The sequence below is a fragment of the Anthonomus grandis genome, chromosome 12, assembly GCF_022605725.1.
Source record: "Anthonomus grandis grandis chromosome 12, icAntGran1.3, whole genome shotgun sequence".
Lineage (NCBI taxonomy): Eukaryota > Metazoa > Arthropoda > Insecta > Coleoptera > Curculionidae > Anthonomus > Anthonomus grandis.
Genome location: NC_065557.1, coordinates 4,775,502 through 4,802,120, shown reverse-complemented (window position 1 = coordinate 4,802,120; position 26,619 = coordinate 4,775,502). Strand labels below are relative to the sequence as shown.

The 26,619-nt window shown below is 34.7% G+C and overlaps 3 protein-coding genes across 4 annotated transcripts in view; 2 read left to right on the top strand and 1 right to left on the bottom strand.

Annotated features, from left to right (window-relative positions):
- Positions 1–122: 122 nt before the first annotated feature.
- LOC126743353 (CXXC-type zinc finger protein 1) lies at positions 123–9,492 on the top strand. 2 transcript variants are annotated; one of them, XM_050450392.1, is made up of 7 exons: positions 123–286; positions 341–695; positions 752–914; positions 1,042–1,286; positions 4,980–5,113; positions 5,169–5,316; positions 8,983–9,492. In XM_050450392.1, exons 1-7 carry the CDS (start codon positions 260–262, stop codon positions 9,429–9,431), a joined length of 1,521 nt encoding a protein of 506 aa, XP_050306349.1. In that variant the 5' UTR covers positions 123–259; the 3' UTR covers positions 9,432–9,492. The 2 variants fall into 2 exon arrangements, with proteins under 2 accessions (XP_050306349.1, XP_050306350.1); XM_050450393.1 differs by lacking the exons at positions 123–286; positions 341–695 and having other exon boundaries at positions 844–991.
- Positions 6,422–8,014, bottom strand: LOC126743356 (uncharacterized). Its single transcript, XM_050450395.1, has 2 exons — positions 7,323–8,014; positions 6,422–7,149 (listed from the first exon to the last, which is right to left on the bottom strand). Exons 1-2 carry the CDS (start codon positions 7,687–7,689, stop codon positions 6,437–6,439), a joined length of 1,080 nt encoding a protein of 359 aa, XP_050306352.1. The 5' UTR covers positions 7,690–8,014; the 3' UTR covers positions 6,422–6,436.
- Positions 9,493–17,055: 7,563 nt separating the features above from the next.
- The window catches only part of LOC126743355 (homeobox protein Nkx-2.1-like), a 41,891-nt gene continuing 32,327 nt past the window's right edge, over positions 17,056–26,619 (top strand). Inside the window, exons 1-3 of the mRNA XM_050450394.1 lie at positions 17,056–17,887; positions 21,444–21,729; positions 21,792–22,000. Of these exons, the coding sequence (XP_050306351.1) occupies positions 17,878–17,887; positions 21,444–21,729; positions 21,792–22,000 (505 nt within the window). The 5' untranslated portion in view covers positions 17,056–17,877. The remainder of the gene's footprint in view (positions 17,888–21,443; positions 21,730–21,791; positions 22,001–26,619) is intronic.

The window sequence follows — 26,619 nt, the reverse complement described above, 5'->3', positions numbered from 1 at the left end:
TTAGGAGCTATTTACATCTGTGGTAAAAACGTATGAAAATATGCTAAAATAATTAGGGCAGAAATTTCTAGCACTCTTTGACTACCCCTGGTGGCGACAGACAGTTGGTTGCCTAACTTCAGGGCTGTCAGACTGACAGTGTCAGTTTTATCGCGTCATATGTCAACGTCACTGTCATCATTATCTTTATTTACATTTTAATTTTATTGTAAATTTTTTATATTTTTGTTTGCTAATAGACTAAATAAGTATTAATAAAATGTCCAAAAAACGTCGCGATAAAACGGTAAATCGCTTATTAAAACCCACGCACCACACAATATTGACCTTGTTTTTACAGAGAGAAGACATTGCAAAGCAATTTGTGTTGCCCGAAAGGCAATCCAAAATAGACACTCTACTGAGGCAAGATGGACAAGCTTATTGCATCTGTAGATCCTCGGATTCGTCACGGTTCATGATAGCCTGTGACGCTTGCGAGGAATGGTACCACGGAGATTGCATTAAAATCTCTGAAAAGGATGCCAAACTAATTCGCCAGTACTACTGTGTCCGATGCCAAGAAGAAGATCCCACTTTACAAACCAAATGGAAAACCAAAAGGGAGAGAGATGATTCCACCTCCCAAGCGGCTGAGGATAGAAAACTGAAAAAAAGAAAGGAAAAATATGAAGGGGAAAAGGAGAGGAATAGAAGTACCTACTATAGCTTAGTAATAACTCCCTAAGGGTTTGCTAAACTAACGTTTTAGGTAAAGGAGACAAGAAAACTAAGAAATGTGGTGAATGCATGGGTTGCTATAGGACTGAAGATTGTGGAAGATGTGATGTTTGCACCAGGAAGGGCCACGGCAGCTCAAAGATAAAAGAAAGATGCAAGCAAAGGATTTGTGTTAATGCTTTAAGTGTTGGAGCGTAAGTACTCAATGTCACTGTCACCAGATTGACATAATTTAAAATATGAGAAAAAAGTCAAGCAAAAAAGTGCCCCAGTAAGTTTAAACCAACATAAACAGACATTTTTAATTTGTTTGCTTTTCAGGGCACGTCGAAAACGTAAAGATTCGGCCTCGGATCACGAGCAAACATTTAATGAACATTTAAAAACTGACTATCCGAGACAATGTTACGGGCCGAAATGTGTGAGAAGTGCCCGATTCGGGTCCAAATATTGTTCAGATCAGTGCGGCATGAACTTGGCCAAAACGCGTATTTTACAAGTGTTACCGCAGAGGTTGCAAGAGTGGAGTTTGAGTCCCACGGTTGCCGAAGAGATGAACATTAAGGGTAGGCCTTTAATATTTAAAATGAATTAGATGAGAATTTATTTATTTATAATATGGGAAAACCCCATTAACTGTAAATTTTACAAAGCAATAATATTTACATAAACAACTGTCATAATCTAAACCTACTTAAAAAATTAATACCAAAGTAAAAAACACCTATACTACATATACTAAAAACAACCTTAATAATTTATATGCAAGAATGTAAATACAAAATTTTATGCACAATTATGAAGTAAGTGACCTCTTTAGATGCATTAAGGAACTTATGTTAAACACATCAATATTCGAATTGTTTAACAAATTCATATACCTATCCATAGGATTATTAAGTCATATCAAGTATATTACTGTGGGACTTACAGCCGTGTATAAGCCACCTCCTATTTCAAAAGATCTTTTTATTCAGGATTTGGAAGAATTCTTAAGTTTAAATAACAATAATCAACAACTAGAAATATTTACTGGGGATGTTAATATAGATCTATTAAATCTTGAAGATAATAATGTTATTAAGTATTCAACTGTAATGTCACAATCGGGCTATTTATCTTTTATAAATTCAATTACACGACCAGACACCAAAACTAATTTAGATCACATTTTCTTAAAATGTAAAAATATTTCTTCCACAGAGTTTAAATCATTTGTTTTAGATAGCTGTCTAACAGATCATTTTCCAGTAATGATAAATGTTGCCTTTAAAGATAAAAGTTTCCGAGCTGTCACCCAAAAAACAGAATCTAATAAAAAATCAATAGACATACATAATCTTAAAAGACTGTTAAATGAACAAGACTGGACGTTAATAAAAGAAATAGACAATCCTGACCAAGCAATGAGCACTTTTTTTGAAATCTATACAAAGCATATAAAAAGCTCCAAAAGCCACTCTTTATATTACAAGAAATACAGAAAAATTAAAAAATGGATTACCGATGGTATAATAGCCTCAATCAAACATAGGGACAAACTAAAACGAAAACTATTAAAAAATTATAATGTAGAACTAGAAAATGAATATAAAAATTATAGAAACCATTTAAATAAAATTATATCAATTCAAAAAAGAAATTATTATAGAAATGAGATTAATAAAAATAAAGATAATATGAAGAAAATGTATGAAGTAATAAGAGATGCAACGAATCGAAAACAGACAGAAAAACTTCACATTAAAATAAAAAATGAAAATGGGGAAAACTTCCAAGATGAACATCAAATGGCTGACTTTTGTAATCAATATTACACAAATATTGGTATTCAGATGGCAGAAAACATCCCACAACCTCACAACCCACATAGCATGGAGAACCCTATTACACAATCTATATATTTGACACCTATTACCCATAATGAACTAATAAAACACATTAACGACCTTAAAAATAAAAGTTCCCCAGGTTTTGATGGCATATCGGCTAATCTGATTAAACAAACACACATAGAAATTCTAGAGCCACTTATTCACATCATAAATCAAATCTATAAGACTGGACATATACCTTCAAGCTTTAGATTAACGGTCGTCACTCCGATTCATAAATCAGGACCCAAAAGTGTTGTCAATAATTACCGGCCGATAAGCTTAATAACTTGCTTCGCAAAAATATTTGAAAAAAGTCTGAAAGACAGATTATTGAGCTTCTTTGTCACTAATAACATTTTGGCTGAAAATCAATATGGGTTTTTACCAGGTTGTAGTACTTCCGATGCATTACACAAACTCACTTCAGCAGTCACTAATCATCTTAACCAGAGCAGAAAGTGCCTTGGTGTTTTCATAGATCTCGCTAAGGCATTTGATACTGTTCCACATAACAAACTGTTTGAAGTTTTGGAACATTATGGGGTAAGAGGAACTGCAATAACTCTAATAAAGAATTACTTAAAAAATAGACGACAAGTTGTTAAAATAAATAATACTTTAAGCAAAGAAGAGGTAATACAGATAGGAGTCCTGCAAGGCACAGTGTTAGGCCCGGTTCTGTTTATAATTTACTTAAACTCTCTCCTTAAAACATAACTTAATAATGGAGAAATTATTTCATACGCAGACGACACAGCATTACTTTTTAATGGTACAGACTGGAATCAAATAAAGCAGTATGCCATAGAAGGCCTTAATCAAGTAAAAAATTGGCTGGAAACATTTAAGCTAAGTCTAAATGTCACCAAAACCAACTACATTGCCTTTTCACTAACTGCAGCAAATAGACCCAATTTTTCTCAGTTTTCTATTGATAGATATAATCATATCAAGGAAACAGCTCATACTAAGTATCTCGGGATATATGTGGATCAGAATCTTAAATGGCATGTACATGCAGATTATCTGGCAAATAAACTAAAAAAATTGATTTATAAATTTTATATACTTAGAACGTTTCTAAATATTAAGGAACTTATTATAATTTATAAATCACTCACTGAGTCAATTTTAAGATATGGTATTTTAGTATGGGGAGGATTATATAACAATGCTTTATATAAATTAACTATTGTCCATAAATATATCTTGAAGACTATTTTTAACAAATCAAGGCTTTTCCCTACAAATCAACTTTTTACAGAACAAGCAACTAATATAAGGACATTATACATTACAACAATATGTACATATATTCATTTTAAAACTCACATAAGAAACCATATAAATCATTTCCATAATACAAGATCAAGGGCTAGAGGTGATTTATACATTCCTAGCAGTTTAAAAAATATAAATTTAAAATTCTTTGTATACTTAGCACCAAAAACCTATAATCTTCTGCCTTGCACATTAAAAAAATTAAAAAATAAATCAAAATTTAGCAAGGAATGCAATAAGTATGTTCATAACCATTACCAAGATTTTGCCACTGTTTTCTAATGTAGGATAGTTAGTTTTTATACCTGTATATAATATGTAATAACAAGTGTTATGCAATTGTTGAGAGACGTAGGTGTTTAGGACCAAAAGGACAAAAATATTTCATTTAAAACTAGGACAAAAAATATAAAATCGAGAGCAGGATTTATCACAATAGTTTTAAGGTTAGTTAAGCAAGTTTATTATAATTCGGAAAATAGAACCAACTTTTTTTTGAAACAACAGCGCACACAGGTGTGTTATGAACACCTAGGCGTTAATTTAAGATAGATACAGTGTAATAATATACATATATTTTTTTTTGTTCGTACATAATTTTTCTTTTTATAAAATTACTGTAAATAAATGTGGCAGGGAGTCAGGGGGTACTGATCCCTCCAAATAAATAAAAAAAAAAAATAAAAAAAAAATAAAAAATAAAAAAAATTAATTCCATAGGATGTTCTGTGGAATGGAATGTTAAAGGTTACATTATGGCACAACCCGTGATGAGGAACATTAAATCGTATGTGACCCAACAGATCAGGGCAATCAATAAGCCTATTAACGATCTTATATATAAAACTAGCACCAGAAATATTACGGCGTTGCGACAGTGTCGGAATAGATAATTGACTTTCAATATAAGAATAGTCATGGTTCTCAATAACAGTTAAAGTTCTATGAGCACAATATCTCAGAAATTTATGTTGAACTCTTTCTAAAGCATCAATATGAATCTGGTGGTATGGAGACCAAACTACAGAGCAGTACTCCAATATAGTTCTTACTAGGTAATGGAATTTTTTTTCAGGAGAATGATTTTTTTTCTTGTTGTAGCCTTGGATCAGGTGAGGAAACAGCAAGTGGAGGTGAGGACCATACTGCAAGAACTGGACAAGAGGCATAAGGAAATTGATTATTTGATTAATAGGGCTAAAAATGTCTCTATTGATCCAAAGTGGGAAAATGATGTAGGGGGTTGCGTTATTTGAAATAAAAGTCGAGTCTAAGAGATGGTTCTTTCAGGTTGAAAAAGATGAGGAAAGCTCTATGTATTGTGTGACTTGCGGACATGAAATCCACTCAAAAACTGCCATAAAGCATATGGAAAAATGCTTTAACAAGTATGAATCCCAAGCATCTTTCGGCAGTGTCTTTAAAACTAGGATAGAAGGTATTTATTTTTTAATTAATTCTGGTTTATCATATTTTTTTAGTATAAAAAGAGACTTGGTAAAATAAAGTTTATTCATAAAAATCTTTCAATCATCACAGTAGTTATGCATATAAAATTATGTAGGTAAATGTTAAAATTAAAATATCTGAGAGTTTTTATAAAAAATTGTCTTTCATACTAGCTGAAAATTATTTACAAAAAATATTAAAATAAATCACAGAGAATAATATAACACAGTCAAGAAGTTGGAATTATAAATAGACAGACATTAGAAACTGTAACTTCATTTAATGATAGGCAAAACCAGTTGTTCTCTTCAAGTAGTTTCAATCTATTAGGCATTACTTTTGACCAAGAACTGCAATGGAATTCTCATATAGAAAACCTGTGTTGCAAGTTAAGAAGTAGCTGCTATGCTTCGAAATCTTTCACAGCATTGTAGCAAACAAGTCCTTATTTAACTTTGTATTATGCAAATTTTGATTCTTTTATGCGATATGGCATTGTTAATTGAGGAATGAGTTCAGGGGCTTCTACAGGGTGTTTGGTGCATCGTGTGCCAAACTGAATTCAGTGATTGGGGAGATCTTTGGCTACCTCTTCAGCCCTCATAAAAAAATCTTGCTCAAACAGATTTTTTTATACTGGGTTTTAATGGTTTTGAGTGAACATTTATTTAAAAAACATTCAAAATTTAAAAGTTGTTAACTTTTACTAAATTTTATTTTCGACCTTTTATTTGCAATGTTTGAGGCTTCTTTTGAAACTAAAATTACCCGCCAGCGACATCTAACTTTTTTTTACAGCGCTGCAAACATTTTTTTTCAGTAAAAAATAAGCTTAAACGTCAACTTTCGGTTTAAATAAAAAAAAAACTAAAAGTGATCATGATCTCCCAATTTTTTTAAAAACATCTCTAGTTTGTTTCCATTCTAATGATGTGCAATATGTCATAAAAAGTAATTGGTAACATGACTAATTTTCAAATTTACTAAACATAGTCGCAATTTTCTAATATTCAACAGGTGAATAAAAACAAGTTTTTGTCTTAATCAGCGATTCAAAGCAGGGAAAATAACATTAAAAAACAAAAATAGCCTTTTAAACATTTATTTCATCATTTACAAATCCTGCTCAAATTGTTCACCTCTGTTTCGAATGCAGGCCCGACATCTTTGTCGTATTTTTCAGTTGTAGTCCGAAGTCGTATTTCGTTTTTGATTGTATTAAAGGCTGCTTCTATGCGTTGTATCAGTACCTCCCTCGTTGGAACTTCTGTGGCGTATACCAGCTCTTTGGCACGTCCCCAGACATAAAAATCTAATGTAGTTAAGTCTGGGGAACGTGGAGGCCATGCAATAGGCCCATCGCGCCCAATCCACGAATTGGGGAACACATTGTCAAGGTATTCCCTCACAGTTAAACGCCAATGCGCGGGACAGCCATCGTTTTGAAATACTATGGGCACATCTTCATTAAACACGGGCACCTCGGCCAATAATTCCGGCAGATCATTTTGCAGGAACTCTAAATAATTATCGCCATTGAGGTTATCGGGTAGGTAATGTGGTCCAATTACCTGATTCCCAATCACTCCTGCCCAAACGTTCACACTGAATCGATATTGAAAAGAGTTTTGTCTTTTGGCATGTGGGTTTTCCTGTTTCGGTGCCCAGTGGTGCAAGTTGTGTAAGTTAAGGATCCCTTCTCTGGTAAATTTAGATTCGTCCGTCCACAGTATTCTTTTTAAAAAATCAGGATTTTCCACATCTGTGTGTAACAAAAACCGACAAAAGTGAACTCGTCTGTCAAAGTCACCACCCTCAAGACCTGCAACAAACAAAAATCATTTTAATTCCTCTGGAGCAGTAAATCATTGCACTAAAAGATTTTCAAGTGTGTCATGTCATAACATAATATCCATTAAATTGCTAAAAGTGACGTCATAATTTTCATTACCTGCTAAACAAAGGTAACGTCAAATAACTACGTAAACTACGTACCTTGAACACGAGTCACGTGAAATGGATATTTTTCGTTTTGTCGAAGGACCTTCCACACTTTCCATATTGAAATATTAAGTTGTGCCGCCACATCTCTAATGCTTCTTGTGTCCTCTTCTTCAAATAATGCCAGTATTCTTTCGTCCACTTCAACATTATGTCGCACAACATGTCCCCTTGGTTCACGGAGAGTGACACTCCCAGTCTCGCGTAATCGCCGGTATGTGTCTGGGAAAACTCTGCGGCCAGGCAATCGTCGACCAGGAAAGCGTTCGGGGTAAAGCCGTTGCGCTGCACGAGCGACACCACGGGCCTCACCATAAATCATTATGATATCCGCATATTCTTCGTTAGAGTATGTCGCCATTGCAACAACAAAATAGTTAACAAAGTTTAAAAATAACAGAAACTTAATAAAACGTAACAAAAAACAACAAAACTTAACGAGAAAATACAACCGAATGAAAGAATCGTGGAGTACAGAAATCTAGCACACACGTTAGACAGCAGAGGCAATGATGTCTCAACTAAAAAATAAGATTACATGGCTACTGCGCCATGTAATGGACTTCGGACTACAACTGTAGAAATACGACAAAGATGTCGGGCCTGCATTCGAAACAGAGGTGAACAATTTGAGCAGGATTTGTAAATGATGAAATAAATGTTTAAAAGGCTATTTCTGTTTTTTAATGTTATTTTCCCTGCTTTGAATCGCTGATTAAGACAAAAACTTGTTTTTATTCACCTGTTGAATATTAGAAAATTGCGACTATGTTTAGTAAATTTGAAAATTAGTCATGTTACCAATTACTTTTTATGACATATTGCACATCATTAGAATGGAAACAGACTAGAGATGTTTTTAAAAAAATTGGGAGATCATGATCACTTTTAGTTTTTTTTTTATTTAAACCGAAAGTTGACGTTTAAGCTTATTTTTTACTGAAAAAAAATATTTGCGGCGCTGTAAAAAAAAACTAGATGTCGCTGGCGGGTAATTTTAGTTTCAAAAGAAGCCTCAAACATTGCAAATAAAAGGTCGAAAATAAAATTTAGTAAAAGTTAACAACTTTTAAATTTTGAATGTTTTTTAAATAAATGTTCACTCAAAACCATTAAAACCCAGTATAAAAAAATCTGTTTGAGCAAGATTTTTTTATGAGGGCTGAAGAGGTAGCCAAAGACCTCCCCAATCACTGAATTCAGTTTGGCACACGATGCACCAAACACCCTGTATAATATTTTTAATGAAAAAATCCGCCATAAGGATAATTAGTAATCGCAGGCAAAGAGATTCATGTGGAAGATCATTTTAAAGAAAATAAAATTCTTACATTATATATGAAATGGCTGTTTATGTTTATAAAAATAAATAATTTTTTTGAGCCTATAGAGCTGCACATGTTTATAATACACGTCGGCGAAAACTTCTCTTGCCAAATGTCCAAATCTTTTTATCAAAAAAACTATTTTCAATGGTTATAGAATTTTTAACTTCTTAAACCCTGACGTTTCCAAATCTCCGAATTTAATTGTTTGACCTTTTCTTCAGTTAAAGAACTGTATTTTGTACAGGTGCTTTGTACTGATGAAATAAATAGTATTATTATTATAACAACGTAAAATAAATTGCTTATACAACCCGTTTTTATAACAGGCAACAACATGTTTTGTGACTTTTTCAACCCGATCAACAAAACGTATTGCAAAAGACTACGGGTGTTATGCCCGGAGCATTGCAAAGACCCGAAGATATCGGAACAAGAGGTGTGCGGCTGCCCGTTGGTCACCAACGTGTTTTCGGTTACGGGGGAGTTTTGTAGGGCCCCAAAGAAGTCCTGCACCAAGCACTACGTGTGGGAGAAACTGCGTAGGGCCGAGGTCGATTTGGAGCGCGTACGTCAATGGTTAAAACTGGACGAACTGCTGGAAAAGGAGCGTCAAATTCGAAGCGGGATGGCGAGCAGGGCGGGCGTCTTAGCTCTCATGTTGCACAGCACTTATAACCACGAGCTGATGGAGCGCATCTCGAAGGCGCAAGATCAACAGGCGGTCCAGAGGGAGATGGAAAAAGCGAGGCAACGGATGAAACAAAAAAATTGTTGATTTCCGGTTATTTGTTTTTTTATGAAATAAACTTACTCTACTATTACTGCAGATTAACAAATGTGTTTTTTTTGGGATCCCCTTGACCGGGATTAGTTTTTTTCATTTAAAGTAATTTGTGGTTCAATGGAAGTAGTCTTGTGCGATTTCCAGGTCTTACAAGAATTATTTCTTTATTAGTGGACTTCATATAAATTGAAAATCCCTCACAGGCTTATATAGATATATTCATCCCTATTTTATACACTAATAACTGTCTTTTAATTTTCACATCAGCACTCTACAAATTAATAATAATACTAGTAGGTTTTATTATGTAATATTCAACATATACACTATCGGACAAAAGTAGAGAAACTTCTAAAAATTCTTTGATTTACGGAAACCATGTATTTAAATTAAATATTTACTACAAATATTGTAGTTCTCAACAACTGCGTTTTTTTACCGCATTTTACATGCCTCTTATCAGTTGTTTATTTACAATAAAAGAATTCAAATATTTTCGGATGGACATAAGTAGAGAAACCTAAATATCAATCGTCCAAATTTAGTATTTAGTTCGCTTTACGTGAGTTCTGTTGATAGTTTTGCATAGTTTTTTTAATCAACATGCCTCGCGGAAGATATTTGTCTGAAGACCTTCGTAGAAAAATAGTTGATGCACACAAGAGTGGTATACGACAAGTGGACATTAGTAAAACGCTTAATTTGCATAAGTCCGTTGTTAGCAAGACAATTTCTAATTTTAAAACACGAAATTCAACAAAAAGCATTAAAAAAAGTGGCCGCCCAAGAAAAACAACCAAACACATGGAAATGATGATAAAAAGAATTGCCCAGTCTGATCCTCACAAATCAGCAAATAAAATTTTAAGTGAATTACCTGGTGTTAATGTTAGTTCTAAGACCATACAAAGACGACTGAGGGAAGGAGGATTATTTAGTAGAAGAGCCGCTAAAAAGCCGTTTATTAGCAAGAAGAATCAGAAGGCCCGACTCAACTTTGCACAAAAATATTTGCATTGGACAGCCAACGACTGGAAAAAAGTTCTTTTTACTGATGAAAGTAAGTTCAATTTGTTTGGGTCCGATGGAATCTCATGGGTACATCGACCACAAGGCAAAAGATTCGATCCAAGATATACACAGCCTACGGTAAAGCATGGTGGTGGCTCCTGCATGGTATGGGGTTGCTTCTCTGGGTTCGGTACAGGGCCATTACACATCATTGAGGGTATCATGGATCGATTTGTGTATTTAGACATCCTACAAAATGTAATGCTACCCTTTGCTGAGGATAATTTACCTTTGACTTGGATATTCCTACAAGATAACGACTCCAAACATAAATCAAAGGTTGTCAAAGATTGGTTTTTATCGGAAAATATTAGGGTTATGGACTTTCCTGCGCAAAGTCCCGATCTTAACCCGATTGAAAACCTCTGGGAGGAACTAGACCGGCGTGTAAGGCAACATCAGATCAGTAATAAAAATGATCTTATAAAAGTTTTACAAGATTCCTGGAATTCTATTGGAGAGGAAACCATTATGAAACTGTTGGAATCCATGCCAAATCGATGCCGCGAGGTGATTGCCAATAAGGGATACTCTACTTACTATTAATTTTTCTAAGATAGAAATAAGAAATAACTTGTACTTTTGGAATAAAATTTAGTTTCTCTACTTTTGTCTCATAAATATTTTGTTTAATTAAATTAAATCTTAGGATTTTCTTCTACAATTTATTTTACTTTATACAAATTAAGTCTTAACAATTATTTTTGATTTTCATTATGTGTAGAACTGCATTAGTTTTGAAGTATTCAAATAAAACGCAAATTTAAAAAGTTTCTCTACTTTTGTCCGATAGTGTATGTACAGTTGTGGTCACATAAATAGCACACTTAGCCTTTTCATATATTACTTACAAAAAACAAATTCCTGACTGATAAGAAAATATTTAAGCAGTTAATCTCCTCCTAATATGCAAGACTCTATGTTTATTATAAATATATATGCACATACAGAATTTCAATCCAATATTAACGTTTTAAGGCTGGACACATAAATAGCACACCTTTCATTCTTATTAAATATATCGAGTGTTAATTAGTAAGTATTATTTTAACTTTTAAATTTTTGAATATTGTCAAGAGTAGTTTTGTTTTTAGTGGGTAGAAAGAAACATTGTGGACCAGAGAGGAGAGCTCTTATTATAGAAAAGAAAAATCAAGGCTTTTCTATTTCTGCTATAGCAAAAGATTTAAATTGCTCTAGGAAAATGGTTTATAATGCTCTGGCTCTCTATGAGACCACTCAAAGCACAATGAACAAGAAAAGATTAACAAGGCCTCGAAAAACCACGTATAACATGGATAAAATTATTATTCGAATAAGCAAGGGTAATCCATTTTTAAGTTCCGCCCAAATAAAACGTGAAATAGCAGACCAATATGGCGTCAATATTTCTGCAAGAACAATAAGAAAAAGATTATGTGAAAAAAATCTCAAAGGTTGTGTAGCTAGGAAAAAACCACTTGTTTCAAAAAGAAATATTAAAAAAAGATTGGCATTTGCTAAACAACATATAAATAAGGACATTAATTTTTGGAAAACCATATTATGGAGCGATGAAACCAAGATTAATAGATTTGGAAATGATGGAAAATGCTATGTTAGACGTCCTCCCAATTGTGCCTTAAACCCTAGGTACACAATTAAAACTGTTAAGCATGGAGGAGGATCAATTATGATATGGGGAGCAATGTCATGGCATGTTAAGTCAAGAAATTTCGAAAATGTCTTGATAGTCTATGATAAATTTTTTCAAAAACTGACTTGTACCTTCGCCTGTACTTTAACAGCTTAACAAGCTATTTCCGACCGACTTAAACAGTATAAAGTTGACACAAAATAGTTCTTAAAATCTTAATGACACCCTCGTACCTCCGCCCTTAAAGTATGGCATGTTCTCAACTAAAAATCAAAACCGAATCTCAAGTGCTGTTTCAACTATTCAACGACCACGCATTAAATAAGAATTTAAGTAGATATAATTCAAAGGGCCGTGTATATCTTTGGCATCCATCTCATGCCCTTTCATTTCTGCGATGATGATGATGCCTCTCGTAAAAACGATTTATCTAAATCTCTATTAAGCCCTATTTACACGTCGGCTGTCCCTACGGATTACTTTTGTTAACAAAAAATGATCCCTTTAAACGTTCACCGGATCGTGAATTCGGATTTTCTGAATGGGCTGGTGCTCTATTTAGGGCCTGGTTACTTTTATGGTGGACCAGGTGGAGTGTGACGTTCACCTTAATGGGTCCGCTTAATAAACACGGTGGTCAACTGTAATTTTACACTACGATTAGTTCGATTATGAAAAGTTATTTTTATGAAATTTTGCGGTTATTGTTATTGTGGGAGATTCTTTGGTTCGTATGTGGTTAAGGAACAGGTAGGTTTTAGAGGAACTTTAAATCAAATTTTATGATGAGTTTGAAATTTCTCGCAAACTGTTCGTGTTTGGCAAGGTGTGATTTATCATTTTGTACTTTTTTATTTAAAACCATAGCAACTGAGAAATTTGCCACGGGATATAAGGATGAAGTATCATTTTTCAAATTTCGAAATATCTCGAAAACCGTTGATGCTTCAAAAAAAATGCTTATAAGGATTATTGTAGGGCAAGATGTGATCTGTCACTTGTGATCTGTCATTTCAAAAAAAGTGAGATTGACAATCGCAACGCATCAATCAAACCGATTACCGGTATTACGTCACTACTATATAATTTCTTACTTGTATATCTATTTAAGAATCTGCCTTAAAGCCCACTCAACCATAATCTGTAACAAACAACCCAAATACTATTATAGTAAAAATGTTACCGCTACATTAAATCGACAACCTGTAATTTTAAATTACGCCCCATTGTTGCTGCCTCATCCCCTTGTTCCTTCTTCCACTATCCCAACAAAGAAAAAAGAGACAGGAAGTAGATTTAAGAATTTTGTTTTGGTTCTTATCACGCTGATTTTCTATGGGTCTTATTGTGCGTCTTAATGTTAGGTTCGATATCGCTTATACAATAAGCCAGTCCCGAGCGCGCATTTTTCAAACTTAAGCGGGAAAACTGGTCTTTTATTTTTTAATTCTGACATCTGTCATACTTGTCAATGTGATAACAGGTCTTTTATTTTTTAAAATTCTGACAGCTGTCATACTTGTCAATGTTTAAAAAAAAAATCCCCGATGTTGGCTCGCGCCTTTCCACCGAGCGTTAACATTAAGTGTTTGGATATCATCAGGCTAATCTAAAACCGCGCGAGTGTTATTAAACACATACAGAAGGCCCTCAAAGCCCATTCCGATGGGTTTTAACGCTGATTTTAAAAGTGAACAACAAGAAGAACAGGACGCGAGGATCGCTATCGACAACAACACTCGGGGGCCACTTGTGTAGCCCCCGGCACCCTATTCATATATTATGGTCGTTTCGTTGTGTAAAAAATGCATTGCGAGGTTTTATTTAAGATAAGTATTTATATGGTTTCACTACATATACTAGTCTATGCGGATATTAGACTGTGATTCTTCATTAGTGAAATTGTGATTCCATAACAGTCACAGTCTAAGCAATGGCATGTGGCTGAAGCAGACAAAACTAAATGCTCCCATAAATCAATTGGTGTTTTGACTGTGAACTGAGCAAGCGAAAGTCGCATTATTTATTGGGGGGGAGGGTAATGAAGTTACAGTCTAAACAACTGAGCGACTTAGGTGAAAGACGAGGAAGCTCTTAGAATGGCATTTTTTTGCAGAAAGTAAATTTCAAGGTTATGTTAGGAGGCAATACAAAATGGCGTATATGCCACTAATAGTTCTTGTCAGGATGCTGTGCATCCACCATTTTAAATGTCAGAACTGCTTAATATAAAATAATGCTTTATAAAAAAAAACGGGTAAAGTTTATGACGTCAATATAGTACATGGGTTAGTTAGCCTTGACACTTGTGTCATTTAATGAGCGCCGCAAGGCTGGTGGCGGAAGGTTGATGAACTAACTGTTGATTCCAACATAACCACACTTTTTCAATAAAAAATTAACGTTTGGGTTTGATTTATTTATAATGCTTTTATTAGGGAATTATTGGAGGTAAGTAAAGGGAGAACGTGCGTATTTATTAAAAAGAGTAGCCATTCTAAGCGCCTGCCATAGTTGGTTAACTAACCTATTGGTAGTAGAGTGTGACTTCAGTGGATTCTTGCAACTTATAATTAATTTATTTGGCGTTTATCCGCCATTTTGAAAGTTGATCTTTCACTTTTATTATTGCTAGGATACGCTGTCCAAAATACAAAAGTATGCAAGTGGAAAATATCAGGGTGGGGGGATACTGACTTACTTTTTAGTTTCCTGTAATAACGTAAGCATGAATTTATGCGGTAAGTTGTACATATAGTAAAAGCATTTAGAAGCCATTAAAAAGTGGTAAATGATCTTTAGCGGCCATTGAGGAGTATGACGCCAGATATAAACGGATTAGTTAGTCTTGACCGTGTTGGGTCACGTGATCATTTGTTCCTTTTTTTTTTTAACGAATACCAGAACCACGTGACATGTGTCAATGTTGACATAACCCCATTTTATTAATAAAGATTTAATGTTTCCACCATTTTTTTAATTATAGTATTTTTAAAGCACCATTCGAGGTAAGTACAACGATATTAACTGGAGAATGTCTAATTTTTAAAAGAATAGCCATTCTAAGAGTCGACATAAGTTGATTAACTAACAAAACTTGTAGTCTACAAAAAAACAGTGGCCATCTTGGATTGTGACGTCATTCACAAACAGTCACGTGACATGTGTTGATTGAAAGCGTCATCAGCGCTGCCCAGTGGGAAGTCCATGAACTAATTGGTGACAGTGTCAAAACTGACACAACCACAATTTGTAAATAAAAATAATACAAACAATACTGCTCTGAGATGTTTTATTTACGGTCTTTTATGGTGTTATTGGGGGTAGGTACCAAGAGTTTAAAGGTAGAATGTTGATTTTTCAAAAAAATAATGGTTAGCTTTGACCGTTATGTCACGTGATCGTTTATTTTCTAATCAATTCCAAATCACGTGACATGTGTCAAAGGGGGTAAGTACAAACATATTAAACGAAATATGTGTATTTTCCAAAAGAATAGTCATTCCAAGCGTTAACTGAGAAAATTTATAGTTTAGAGTGTGACTTCAGTGAACCCTAATATAATATTTATATTTCAATTTCCTGTAATAATAAATGAATTATTCATTTGGTAAACGCATAATAACAGCAATAAATTAATGTTATTTTAAATTAGCGGCCATCTAGGATTGTGACGTCACGGGCTTGACCTTGAACGAACGTCGAATCACCTGACATGTGTCAATTTTGACATAACCACACTTTTTTTTTATACAAATTCCAGCTTTTCAGATCAGTTTTTTCATTTATGGTGTTTTTATAGCATTATTAGTAATTGTAGCGGGAAAATGATATTCGCATTTCAACTTCCTGTAATAATGTTTGAATTTATTTGGATCATCTTGGAATATGACGTCAATGACAAACGAGTTAGCCCTGACGTTAGCCGTTACGTCACGTGATCGTTGACATTGACGTTTAATTGAAAGTGACCACACTTTATAAATAAAAATATTGTCACTATTTTTATTTAATACAGCCGTGTTTACAAGGTTTAATTTTGAGGGTTAAATTAGTGCAGGATTATCTCTAGGATCAAAATTTCAGTTCCTCCTAAGCTAACATCCAATAAAATGTCAAACTTGTCATTTTGGTACTGCAAAATAGGTCCTATAGGTCTAATCTACCCTGTTTGGGAAGCATCAAATTCGCGATATGATATTCACATCTCAACTTCCTGTAAGAATATATTAATTTATTTAATAACAGCAATAAATTGATTTTATTTTCAATTTAGATTGTCATTTTTGGATTGTGACGTTAGTCGCAGCGAGTTAGCCTTGATAGTTGGTCCTTTAACGTATGTCGGATACCGTGACATCTATCAATTCTGACATAACCTAATTCTTTTAATAAATAAAAATGTTACGTTTAGACCAGTTTTTTCACTTTTGATGTTTTTATTGTTCATAATTAGATTATAAATGATATTATAGCATTTCAACTTCCTGTAATAATGTTTGAATTAATTTGGATCTTCTTGGATGGTGAAGCCTGAAGGCATCATCAGCGCCGCGCAGTGGACGGTGGGAAGTTCACGAACTAATTGGCGACAATGTCAAAACTGACATAACCACACATTTTAAATAAAAATGGTGTCAACGTTGTGAGTTGTTTTATTTAGTGTTTTTTTTCTATAATGTTATTGCGGGTAAGTACACACATATTAAAGGGAGAAGCGTTTGACCGTTTGTTACTAAGACACCGTACACTAAGTAATTCTAACCAAATTTATTAATTAAATGCCAAAAAAAAAAAAACGAAAGAAATCAACCTGTTTGATAAAAAAACCACCCGAAAACTGTAATTACATTTTTCATGATAATTTACAAGACCCTCGAGAACCCACGGGCCGATAGAAATGCACATTAAAATCGAGGGAAAAGATTCATAGGAGTCAAAGAGAGTGCTCCAGCCTGCTCAAATCAATGTGCCCAATAAAACCATAAAACATACAATATCAGCTCGGTTAGGACCGCCTCTTTTTAACCCTCGATAACGCTCTCTGCTCCCCACTGGTACGGGGCATTCAACCCTAAGCCCTAAGCGTCATACGGTCGTTTTCCTTTAGAAAAATCGGGGCAATAGGCACCGTAAGCTCCGTGGTATAGACGAGCCAAAATCGCGTGAAGCACTCGCTCCGCCCCGACCGTAGTCTCGCGCTTCTCATTGGGGGCGCACCACGCCCCCCCGTGAAATCTGTAGTGGCCCCCCGAATGCAGCGGAGTGCCATGTACACTTGGAGGGCACTCTAAGAGTACGCTTAGGCGAGTTAAGCGCACTTCGCAGCTAAAGAGTCTTACATCAAGGGTGCTCTATAAAGAGTGCTATAGCCCCCCGATCGCTGATTTATTTATATAGTTAGTCAGTTTGTTTATTGAATTCGGTTATCGGTTCGAGTGGTTCGGGCTCTCGCCCGACTATCGAGTGAGTATTTTGCGTGTTTCGGGTTCTTCGTCGTCGCATTAGAATTTTATATAAAGAGAAACGGGCGTTTTCGAAATCGTCGAAGGACGAACGGCTATTATAGTGGGTGCGTGCGTTAAGAGTTATTGCCGCACTCGGGTGTGAGGTTGGACGGGAAGAATCCCGCGCGCGGCCAACCTGCCGCTGTATTTAAACACGGATGGATTAATTGGGTCGAAGGAGTTGTTTTGTAACGGGGGATCGTTCGCTGCGGTCCTGGAGTCCATGTCTGCAGGTAGGTTGAGGAACATAATTTCTTCACGAGAACTATTTCAAAAGTACCCTTAGCTATTAAGGCAAATAAAAACTATACCGTTTATGAAAAAATATGTATTAAGCTTTGTTGTAGCCCAGAAAATTCTTTATAAGAATAAATTTTTCTGTCAGAGCAACCGTTCACGAGATATAAACCGTCAAAGTTTGACTTGATTACGCCTCAATTAGATCTATCAAACTTCTGTAAAGTATATTTTAAAAAAGGTCTTCAATGGAAACATTTACAAAATTCTGGAATATATAAAACCAATATTCAAATGCCTGGAAAATATAAACCATGATCTTGACTACGTCGAAGAAGTGACTTTAAATAGCAGGTCAGTAAATACCCTGAACAACATCAAAAATTATACTTCTAATACCTAGAATCAATAGAAAAATTATTTGAAAACTGAAAAAGATTCAAAGTTCTTGAAATACATTTAAAAAAAATATTCCAAGTGCCTGGAAGATATAAACCATGATCTTGACTGTGTCGAAAAAGTGTCTTCAAATAGCAGATCAGTAAATGCCTGAAATAATATCGAAAATGACTTCAAATATCTACAATCAATAGAAAAATCATTTTAAAAATTCGAAGAACTACTAGAACTACCATAAGAATGCAATTTAAACGAAAAAAAAAACAATCTACTGTTTGTGAGTAAAATAAGGTTTAAAATCACAACTGTGATTGAACCGAAGAATTTTATTGGGACCGAACAAAAAATCAAATCGCGATTGAGATTACAGAATCAGATACACATCGTATCTGAGGCGATTTAAAAAAAAATCTATTGCTAATGGGTAAAAGAAAATCATAATCACAATTGTGATTGAACCGAAAAAAAAGGTAAAATCAAGATTGGTAACACGATAATTTACCGATCCAAAAACCTTCAATATCACGGTCGTGATAAGAAAGTTAATGCATATACAGGGTGTCTGTCTCACGACGAATAGACGCGATCTGGTTTTCTTAGTAGTGTTTGGATCGTTTGGAAATAGTGTTTTTCTCTTTTCACTTGTCCAATTATACTAGAAAAACATCATTTTGTTCCCATACTCCTCTAATTCATAAACTGAGACAAGGATGTATAAATGAGAATTCGACTTTTCCACCTATTTCTATATCTACGTCTGGTTTTCTCAATAGTGTTTGGGTCGCTTGGAAATAGTGTTTTTCTCTTTTAACTTGTCCAATTATACTAGAAAAACATCATTTTGTTCCCATACTCCTCTAATTCATAAACTGAGACAAGGATGTATAAATGAGAATTCCACTTTTGCACCTATTTCTATATCTACGTCTGGTTTTCTTAATAGTGTTTGGATCGTTTGGAAATAGTGTTTTTCTCTTTTAACTTGTCCAATTATACTAGAAAAACATCACTTTGTTCCCATACTCCTCTAATTCATAAACTGAGACAAGGATGTATAAATGAGAATTCGACTTTTCCACCTATTTCTAAATCACCGTCTGGTTTTCTTAATAGTGTTTGGATCGTTTGCAAATAGTGTTTTTCTCTTTTAACTTGTCCAATTATACTAGAAAAACATCATTTTGTTCCCATACTCCTCTAATTCATAAACTGAGACAAGGATGTATAAATGAGAATTCGACTTTTCCACCTATTTCTATATCTACGTCTGGTTTTCTTAATAGTGTTTGGGTCGCTTGGAAATAGTGTTTTTCTCTTTTAACTTGTCCAATTATACTAGAAAAACATCACTTTGTTCCCATACTCCTCTAATACATAAACTGAGACAAGGATGTATAAATGAGAATTCGACTTTTCCACCTATTTCTATATCTACGTCTGGTTTTCTTAATAGTGTTTGGGTCGCTTGGAAATAGTGTTTTTCTTTTTTAACTTGTCCAATTATACTAGAAAAACATCACTTTGTTCCCATACTCCTCTAATTCATAAACTGAGACAAGGATGCATAAATGAGAATTCGACTTTTCCACCTATTTCTATATCACCGTCTGGTTTTCTTAATAGTGTTTGGGTCGTTTGGAAATAGTGTTTTTCTCTTTTAACTTGTCCAATTATACTAGAAAAACATCACTTTGTTCCCATACTCCTCTAATTCATAAACTGAGACAAGGATGTATAAATGAGAATTCGACTTTTCCACCTATTTCTATATCTACGTCTGGTTTTCTTAATAGTGTTTGGATCGTTTGGAAATAGTGTTTTTCTCTTTTAACTTGTCCAATTATACTAGAAAAACATCATTTTGTTCCCATACTCCTCTAATTCATAAACTGAGACAAGGATGTATAAATGAGAATTCGACTTTTCCACCTATTTCTATATCTACGTCTGGTTTTCTTAATAGTGTTTGGATCGTTTGGAAATAGTGTTTTTCTCTTTTAACTTGTCCAATTATACTAGAAAAACATCATTTTGTTCCCATACTCCTCTAATTCATAAACTGAGACAAGGATGTATAAATGAGAATTCGACTTTTCCACCTATTTCTATATCTACGTCTGGTTTTCTTAATAGTGTTTGGATCGTTTGGAAATAGTGTTTTTCTCTTTTAACTTGTCCAATTATACTAGAAAAACATCATTTTGTTCCCATACTCCTCTAATTCATAAACTGAGACAAGGATGTATAAATGAGAATTCGACTTTTCCACCTATTTCTATATCTACGTCTGGTTTTCTTAATAGTGTTTGGATCGTTTGGAAATAGTGTTTTTCTCTTTTAACTTGTCCAATTATACTAGAAAAACATCATTTTGTTCCCATACTCCTCTAATTCATAAACTGAGACAAGGATGTATAAATGAGAATTCGACTTTTCCACCTATTTCTATATCTACGTCTGGTTTTCTTAATAGTGTTTGGATCGTTTGGAAATAGTGTTTTTCTCTTTTAACTTGTTCAATTATACTAGAAAAACATCTCTTTGTTCCCATACTCCTCTAATACATAAACTGAGACAAGGATGTATAAATGAGAATTCCACTTTTGCACCTATTTCTATATCACCGTCTGGTTTTCTTGTCGTGGTATGGAGAAGATATAACCAGTGTGCAAAGAAAATTAAGGTGATCTTAATCAGAAGTAAAGTTTTTTAATTTCATTAAGTAATCGTTTTTTTTGCATTGTTTTCCTTTTTTTGCGGCAAATTTATTGTATTGTATTATGAAGCTTCAAACTCTTAATTGAACAAGAGATCCGAATTCTACGGGTTCGTCATAGACTTATATTTCAACGTTGAAATATATAGAGTTTGTTAAAACCATAACCTCACAAAACAAAGTAAACACTAAAAAAACATTTGATTCTAGCTAAAAAATTTGAAATTTTTACTTACCTGTTAAAGCATCATAGGAGCACCAGAAGCAGCTAACAAGACGATAAACGTTTGTACTAAACTCAAAAGAGAAGTTAAATATTAATACATAAATAACCTAAAACATTCAATATCACGGTTACGATAAGAGTGTCACGAATATATCGCGACTGCGTGGAAGAATACCTATAAAAATTAAATCGAAACCGTGATATAACGCAGGTGGCAACTACGGGGAAGGTCCCGTGGTGCCGGTGGTGGACCGTGGAAGTACCGGATCGAGCGCCTCCGACCTCCACGGGCTCCTGCCCGAGCTCAATGGCGTCGAGTTGGCGATGAGCCTGAGCCCCAAGGGGCACTTGGGCCATCAGGGATCCGCGCTCAGTCATCAGCTACAGCACCAGTTGCACCATCACAGCACCCCGTTCAGCGTCACCGACATACTCAGTCCCATCGAGGAATCGTATCGCAAATTGGAATTGGCCGCTAATCCTCCCTCACCTTATCGGTGAGTCTCCTCACCAATTTCAACAGTTTCCTCAATAAACTTGACCGTCTTTTTAATTGCAGATCTACCTCTAGCGGTAGCAGCATAAACTCACCGGGAGCCGTGGGTACCGCCTCCGCCGGTACCGCTTGCAGTATGAACGGCGGTTATCCGGTTATGGGGCAGTTCGGGGGCGGCCAGTATTGTCCCTCGGTGTCCGAAAATTTGGGACTGCCCCCTCACTATTCTTCTGGATGGTATCAGAGTTCTGCGGCCGATCCACGATTTGCCAGTAAGTACTACAATGACATTAATTAAACAGTTAGCGGCAGTAGTATTTTAACTGCCACACATGACTTTTTGAGGTTATGCCTGTTTGTTTTGAGGTTGAATCTATTTTACCGATTAAAAAGTGACGTTTGGCAGGATTCGTAGAGAATGTAAAATAAGAAGAGGGGTTGATGACATGATTGTATACCAAGATGGCATCACGTTTACGACGCTGTGGGGTCCAAAGGGTTGTCTCCACGTTGTTGTATCAAATAATACACCGGGAAACCTAATTAGCACTTCTATTTCCACATTAAAATAGCCAAGATCGGCAAAGTAAAAATTATCGTGAACTTAACGCGTGTCTCTCGTTCTTTCTCTTGTTCAACTGTCAACAGTCAAAAATGTCAAGCAGGGAGAAATACAAAACGGAAAGAAAGTGGCGACAATTCCCACAACGCGAACGTTTACAGCGCACCCTTCGCGGCCATTGGAACTAAATATGAATAATCATTATTACAGGTTGTTACGATACCGACTGGGTCATGTCAAGAAAAACGCGGGATATTCGAATCATTACAAGGCGGGAGGTTTAAATTTAAGGCGTGCATTCATGAATATATCTCGCAAATTATTAGAGATAAGGAAAAGATTATATTTAGAGGAAATATATTCATATTAGAGCAAAGCGAGTTTGCAAATTTTTGTGAGATTAAAAAGAAATACAATATTTCTCATCTTTATTGATTATATGCCACAATTTCGTATTTCTAAGCCTTTGGAAAATTAATTTTTTTGGAAATGGTCTAAAATGGTCTTCACAACGAACACGTCAACACAAAACATTTAGTTATTATTGTAAAATACAAATAACAAATTACACATTTCCTTTTTGAAATTGGTTTTCTTTGTTTTCCACAATTACAAGTAATAAAAATCTAAAATTAATATAAATGTATATGCAAACATTTAAGAGGTACTAGGTCTACTTACCTGTAGTTTTTTTTTGAAGACGACTACATTCCGACTAATTAAGTAATAAGTAAAACGTAACATTGGACTGATCATAATAATAATCAGTAGACAATACAGTTGAATAATTTTTAAAGAACTGAAAACTAGAAAATAGTTGAAAATGGACAAAATGTAAAATGCTGAGTCATAAAAAAAAGTTTCAGCAAAACAGTGACAAGTGACAACTTTGACTGAAGGTATGACTGTCAATTACGACAATGTCAATGTCGGCTGTTAATATCAAGTCCCACTGTCGGTGGCGCCGCCCTTTCTAGCCATTGGAACTACTAACTGTCAAGTGTCAAAAATAAGGTGACTGAAACGTGCATCATTTGACGCCTCTCTTATTTTACCTTCTGGATGGTACTAATAAGATTAATAATTAAACAATTCGCAATAGTAGTATTATAGTTGTCAAACTTGACTTTTTTGAGGTTATGTCGGTAAAACGGCAAATAGAAAATCTGTTTTACCCACTAAAAAGTGACGTTTGGTAAGATCGATGACACGTCCCGGTGGCCAACAGTGTGTTTTTTTTGTTTTCGTCCCTATTATAACCTCACTCTATATATAAGAACTTAATAATTAAAATTACAGGAGAAAATAACACTATTATAAACAAAATCATTACAAATTAATGACAGCGACCTGTTCAGCCGGTTCCGGTGAGACGTCAAATAAGGATTCTGTTTTACCGACTAATAGTAACATTTGATGACACTTATGTTAAGTTTTTATTTGTTTCCGTGTCTATAACCTAACTTTAGGGGGTAAACAGGAATACTATAGGAAAAAATGGACATTACTGAGGCCCTATATTGAATTATAGTGTGTAAATAAGGTTATATAGTAGGTTTTGTCCCTGTGGATAAAATAATGTCTCTATCAACGGTTTTGCTTCCAAAAATTAAACAATATAGACCCTGGTTGGTTCCGTTAAAAGTTCAAGAGTTATTTAAAGACTATACCGCATAACTCTCAATAATCCGATTAAAAGTGAAATGTTTACTCACCAGCACCGAAACTGTCTCAGTATGTTGATTTAAAGAAAAAAAAAAAAAGAGATTCCTTTCAGACCATTTAACCTCGACGGACGTTTCGAAAACACACCTGAACGGTTCTATTGTTCTCTCTCTCTCGGGGGCTTGTTTTCGTTTGTGGGGCGCTCCCCCCTCACCTCTGGAGGCTCCTCTCCCTCCGTTAAAACGGATGGGGGCGAACAATATTATTCTCCCAAACAAAAAGATAATATTCATCCGATGTGCCGGGGTGGCGCGTTCCGTGGTTTAATTAACCGCGAACCGGGTCGCCTTTTGTGCGGTAAATAATGCGAGACAACTTGTTTGCCACAGGGGAGCGGGAAGCAAACAAACACTGTTTTTCAATTAAAACGTATTTATGAGAGTAAATAAAACCACCAGACCACCACACTAAACTCACTGAGTAAACTAATGTCGAAATGTCAAACTTTGTCATGTGTCATCTGTCAACGCGTAAGCGATGAGAAGGCGCTACATGTAGAAAAGAACACGGTGTTGCCGTTGTTAACATTAATTTATTTATTATTAGTGGCGAACATTAATTATTATTTGTTTGGAAATCATAAAAAAAAAAATTTATTACCTAAGTTCTAGGGTGGGAGGAAAGAACTGAACCTACGTCCCAATTCGCTTATTAGGCGCGTCTTTTAAATAATTTTGCGTTAGTTTTCTTCTTTAACGGTTTTAATTTAAAATTTATGGTACAAAAGGGGGGCGTCTTATTATGGATTCAAGACGACACGAAGGCGTCACGACGCCGCCCTCCAAGACGCCCGTTTAGCAACAAAGCAAACGGCGCGGGGATTTATCGGGCGATTTATCATCGGATAATATGCCGTAACACGAATAACTGACGCGATACACGGATATCGGTATGCAAACAGGAAGCGGAAGATGATTGATGAGGACGATGGGAAATCGCTCGCGCGGTGATGATTTCCTATTGTAGTTTACCTTAAGAGGAAATGCGGGTGGAGTAAAATGGATATTCAGGAAATTCGTTGGATTATATATAGGACGTTTATTAAACAAATTTAAAATACAATTTTAATTCAATATTAATCTCGATATTAATACATATTTTACCATAAATTTACCTTAATAAACGTTCATAAGTATTGTCGAAAAAACAAAAATCATTTTGCTTTTTGTGTGACACTTTCTTACACTTTTTCACTTCAATATAAGTCTTTGGGTATATAATTTAATATTTGTTTTCTTTTTGGTTCACAAAACTGTTTAAATTCTCTCGCGATCTTAAGAGCATTCTATAACAGAAAAGCTGTCTAATATCCATGACACCACTTATGCCATATAATGTATCCGATGGAAAAACCTACTTTTCTTAAATACAATTTTAAGTGCTCATTTTTGAGTTATTTCTAAACCTGTAACATGTGAGTTTAGCACTCCTCCCCAACCAATTATTCCATAGTATCAAATGTGACTGCACTAATGAAAAATATAGAGTTTTTAATTGATTCGTTGACAGGAAGTCTTTCAAATAGTTTAATTTTGGCATGACACATCTAATCTTTTGAACAACGTATTTGATCTGATGGTCCCATCGGAGGTTGTTGTCTATAATAATTCCCAAATATTTTATAGTCTTTGTCGCAGGTATTGCTTGATTATCCACTATTATGTCTTGACAGTTTATTGTTTTATCATTGGGAGAGAATAATATGCATTTGGTTTTTTCAAGATTTACAGTTAATAAGTTAAAATCAAACCATTTTTTAACTAGAGAAAAATCCCTTTCTGCTTGAATTTTTAATTCCTCCCATGTTTCTCGCTTAAACAAAATAGCAGTATCATCAGCAAATGATATAGCTTTACCATTGATGTTCAGTTTAAGTAAGCCATTTATATACAAAACAAACAGTAGTGGTCCCAAAACAGTCCCCTGGGGAACGCCACAGGTTATCGACCCAGCCTCACTCATTACTCCACCGATTTTTGTATATTGTATTCTATCACATAAGTAGCTCGTTATGATATCAAATATTTTTCCTCTAAGGCCATATCTTTTGATTTTTTCTAAGAGCAAGGAGTGCGAAACTGTATCGAACGCCTTGGCCAGATCAACAAAGATACACAATGTCGGGCTCATCAAGATTTTTATATATTTGTGATGTGAGCCCAGCAATTGCATCCTCCCCTCGATCTACCCTCCATGAACCCATACTGATTCTCGGATATCAATTTGTATTTTTTTAAGAATTTCATGATTCTACTTTTTAGCACTTTTTCAAAAATTTTTGCTATGTTTGTTAACAGCGAAATTGGTCTGTAGTTTATAATATCCAGTCTACTTCCAGATTTTAGCAAAGGAGAAATAATACCTATTTTTAATGGTTTTGGAAAATATCCCCTTTTTATACATTTATTTATTAAAAATGCTAATGGGTATGAGATTTGACTGTCTATTAATTTTAAGATTTCAGTACGTATACCATCAAAGCCGGGGGATTTTTTTGTCTTTCATTTTTTTATAATCTTTAATATTTCTTGTTCAGTAACAAAATTAAGAAACATATTGTTTGCTATTTCAGGTTCGTTGTCAATAAAATTTTTAGGTTTTTAA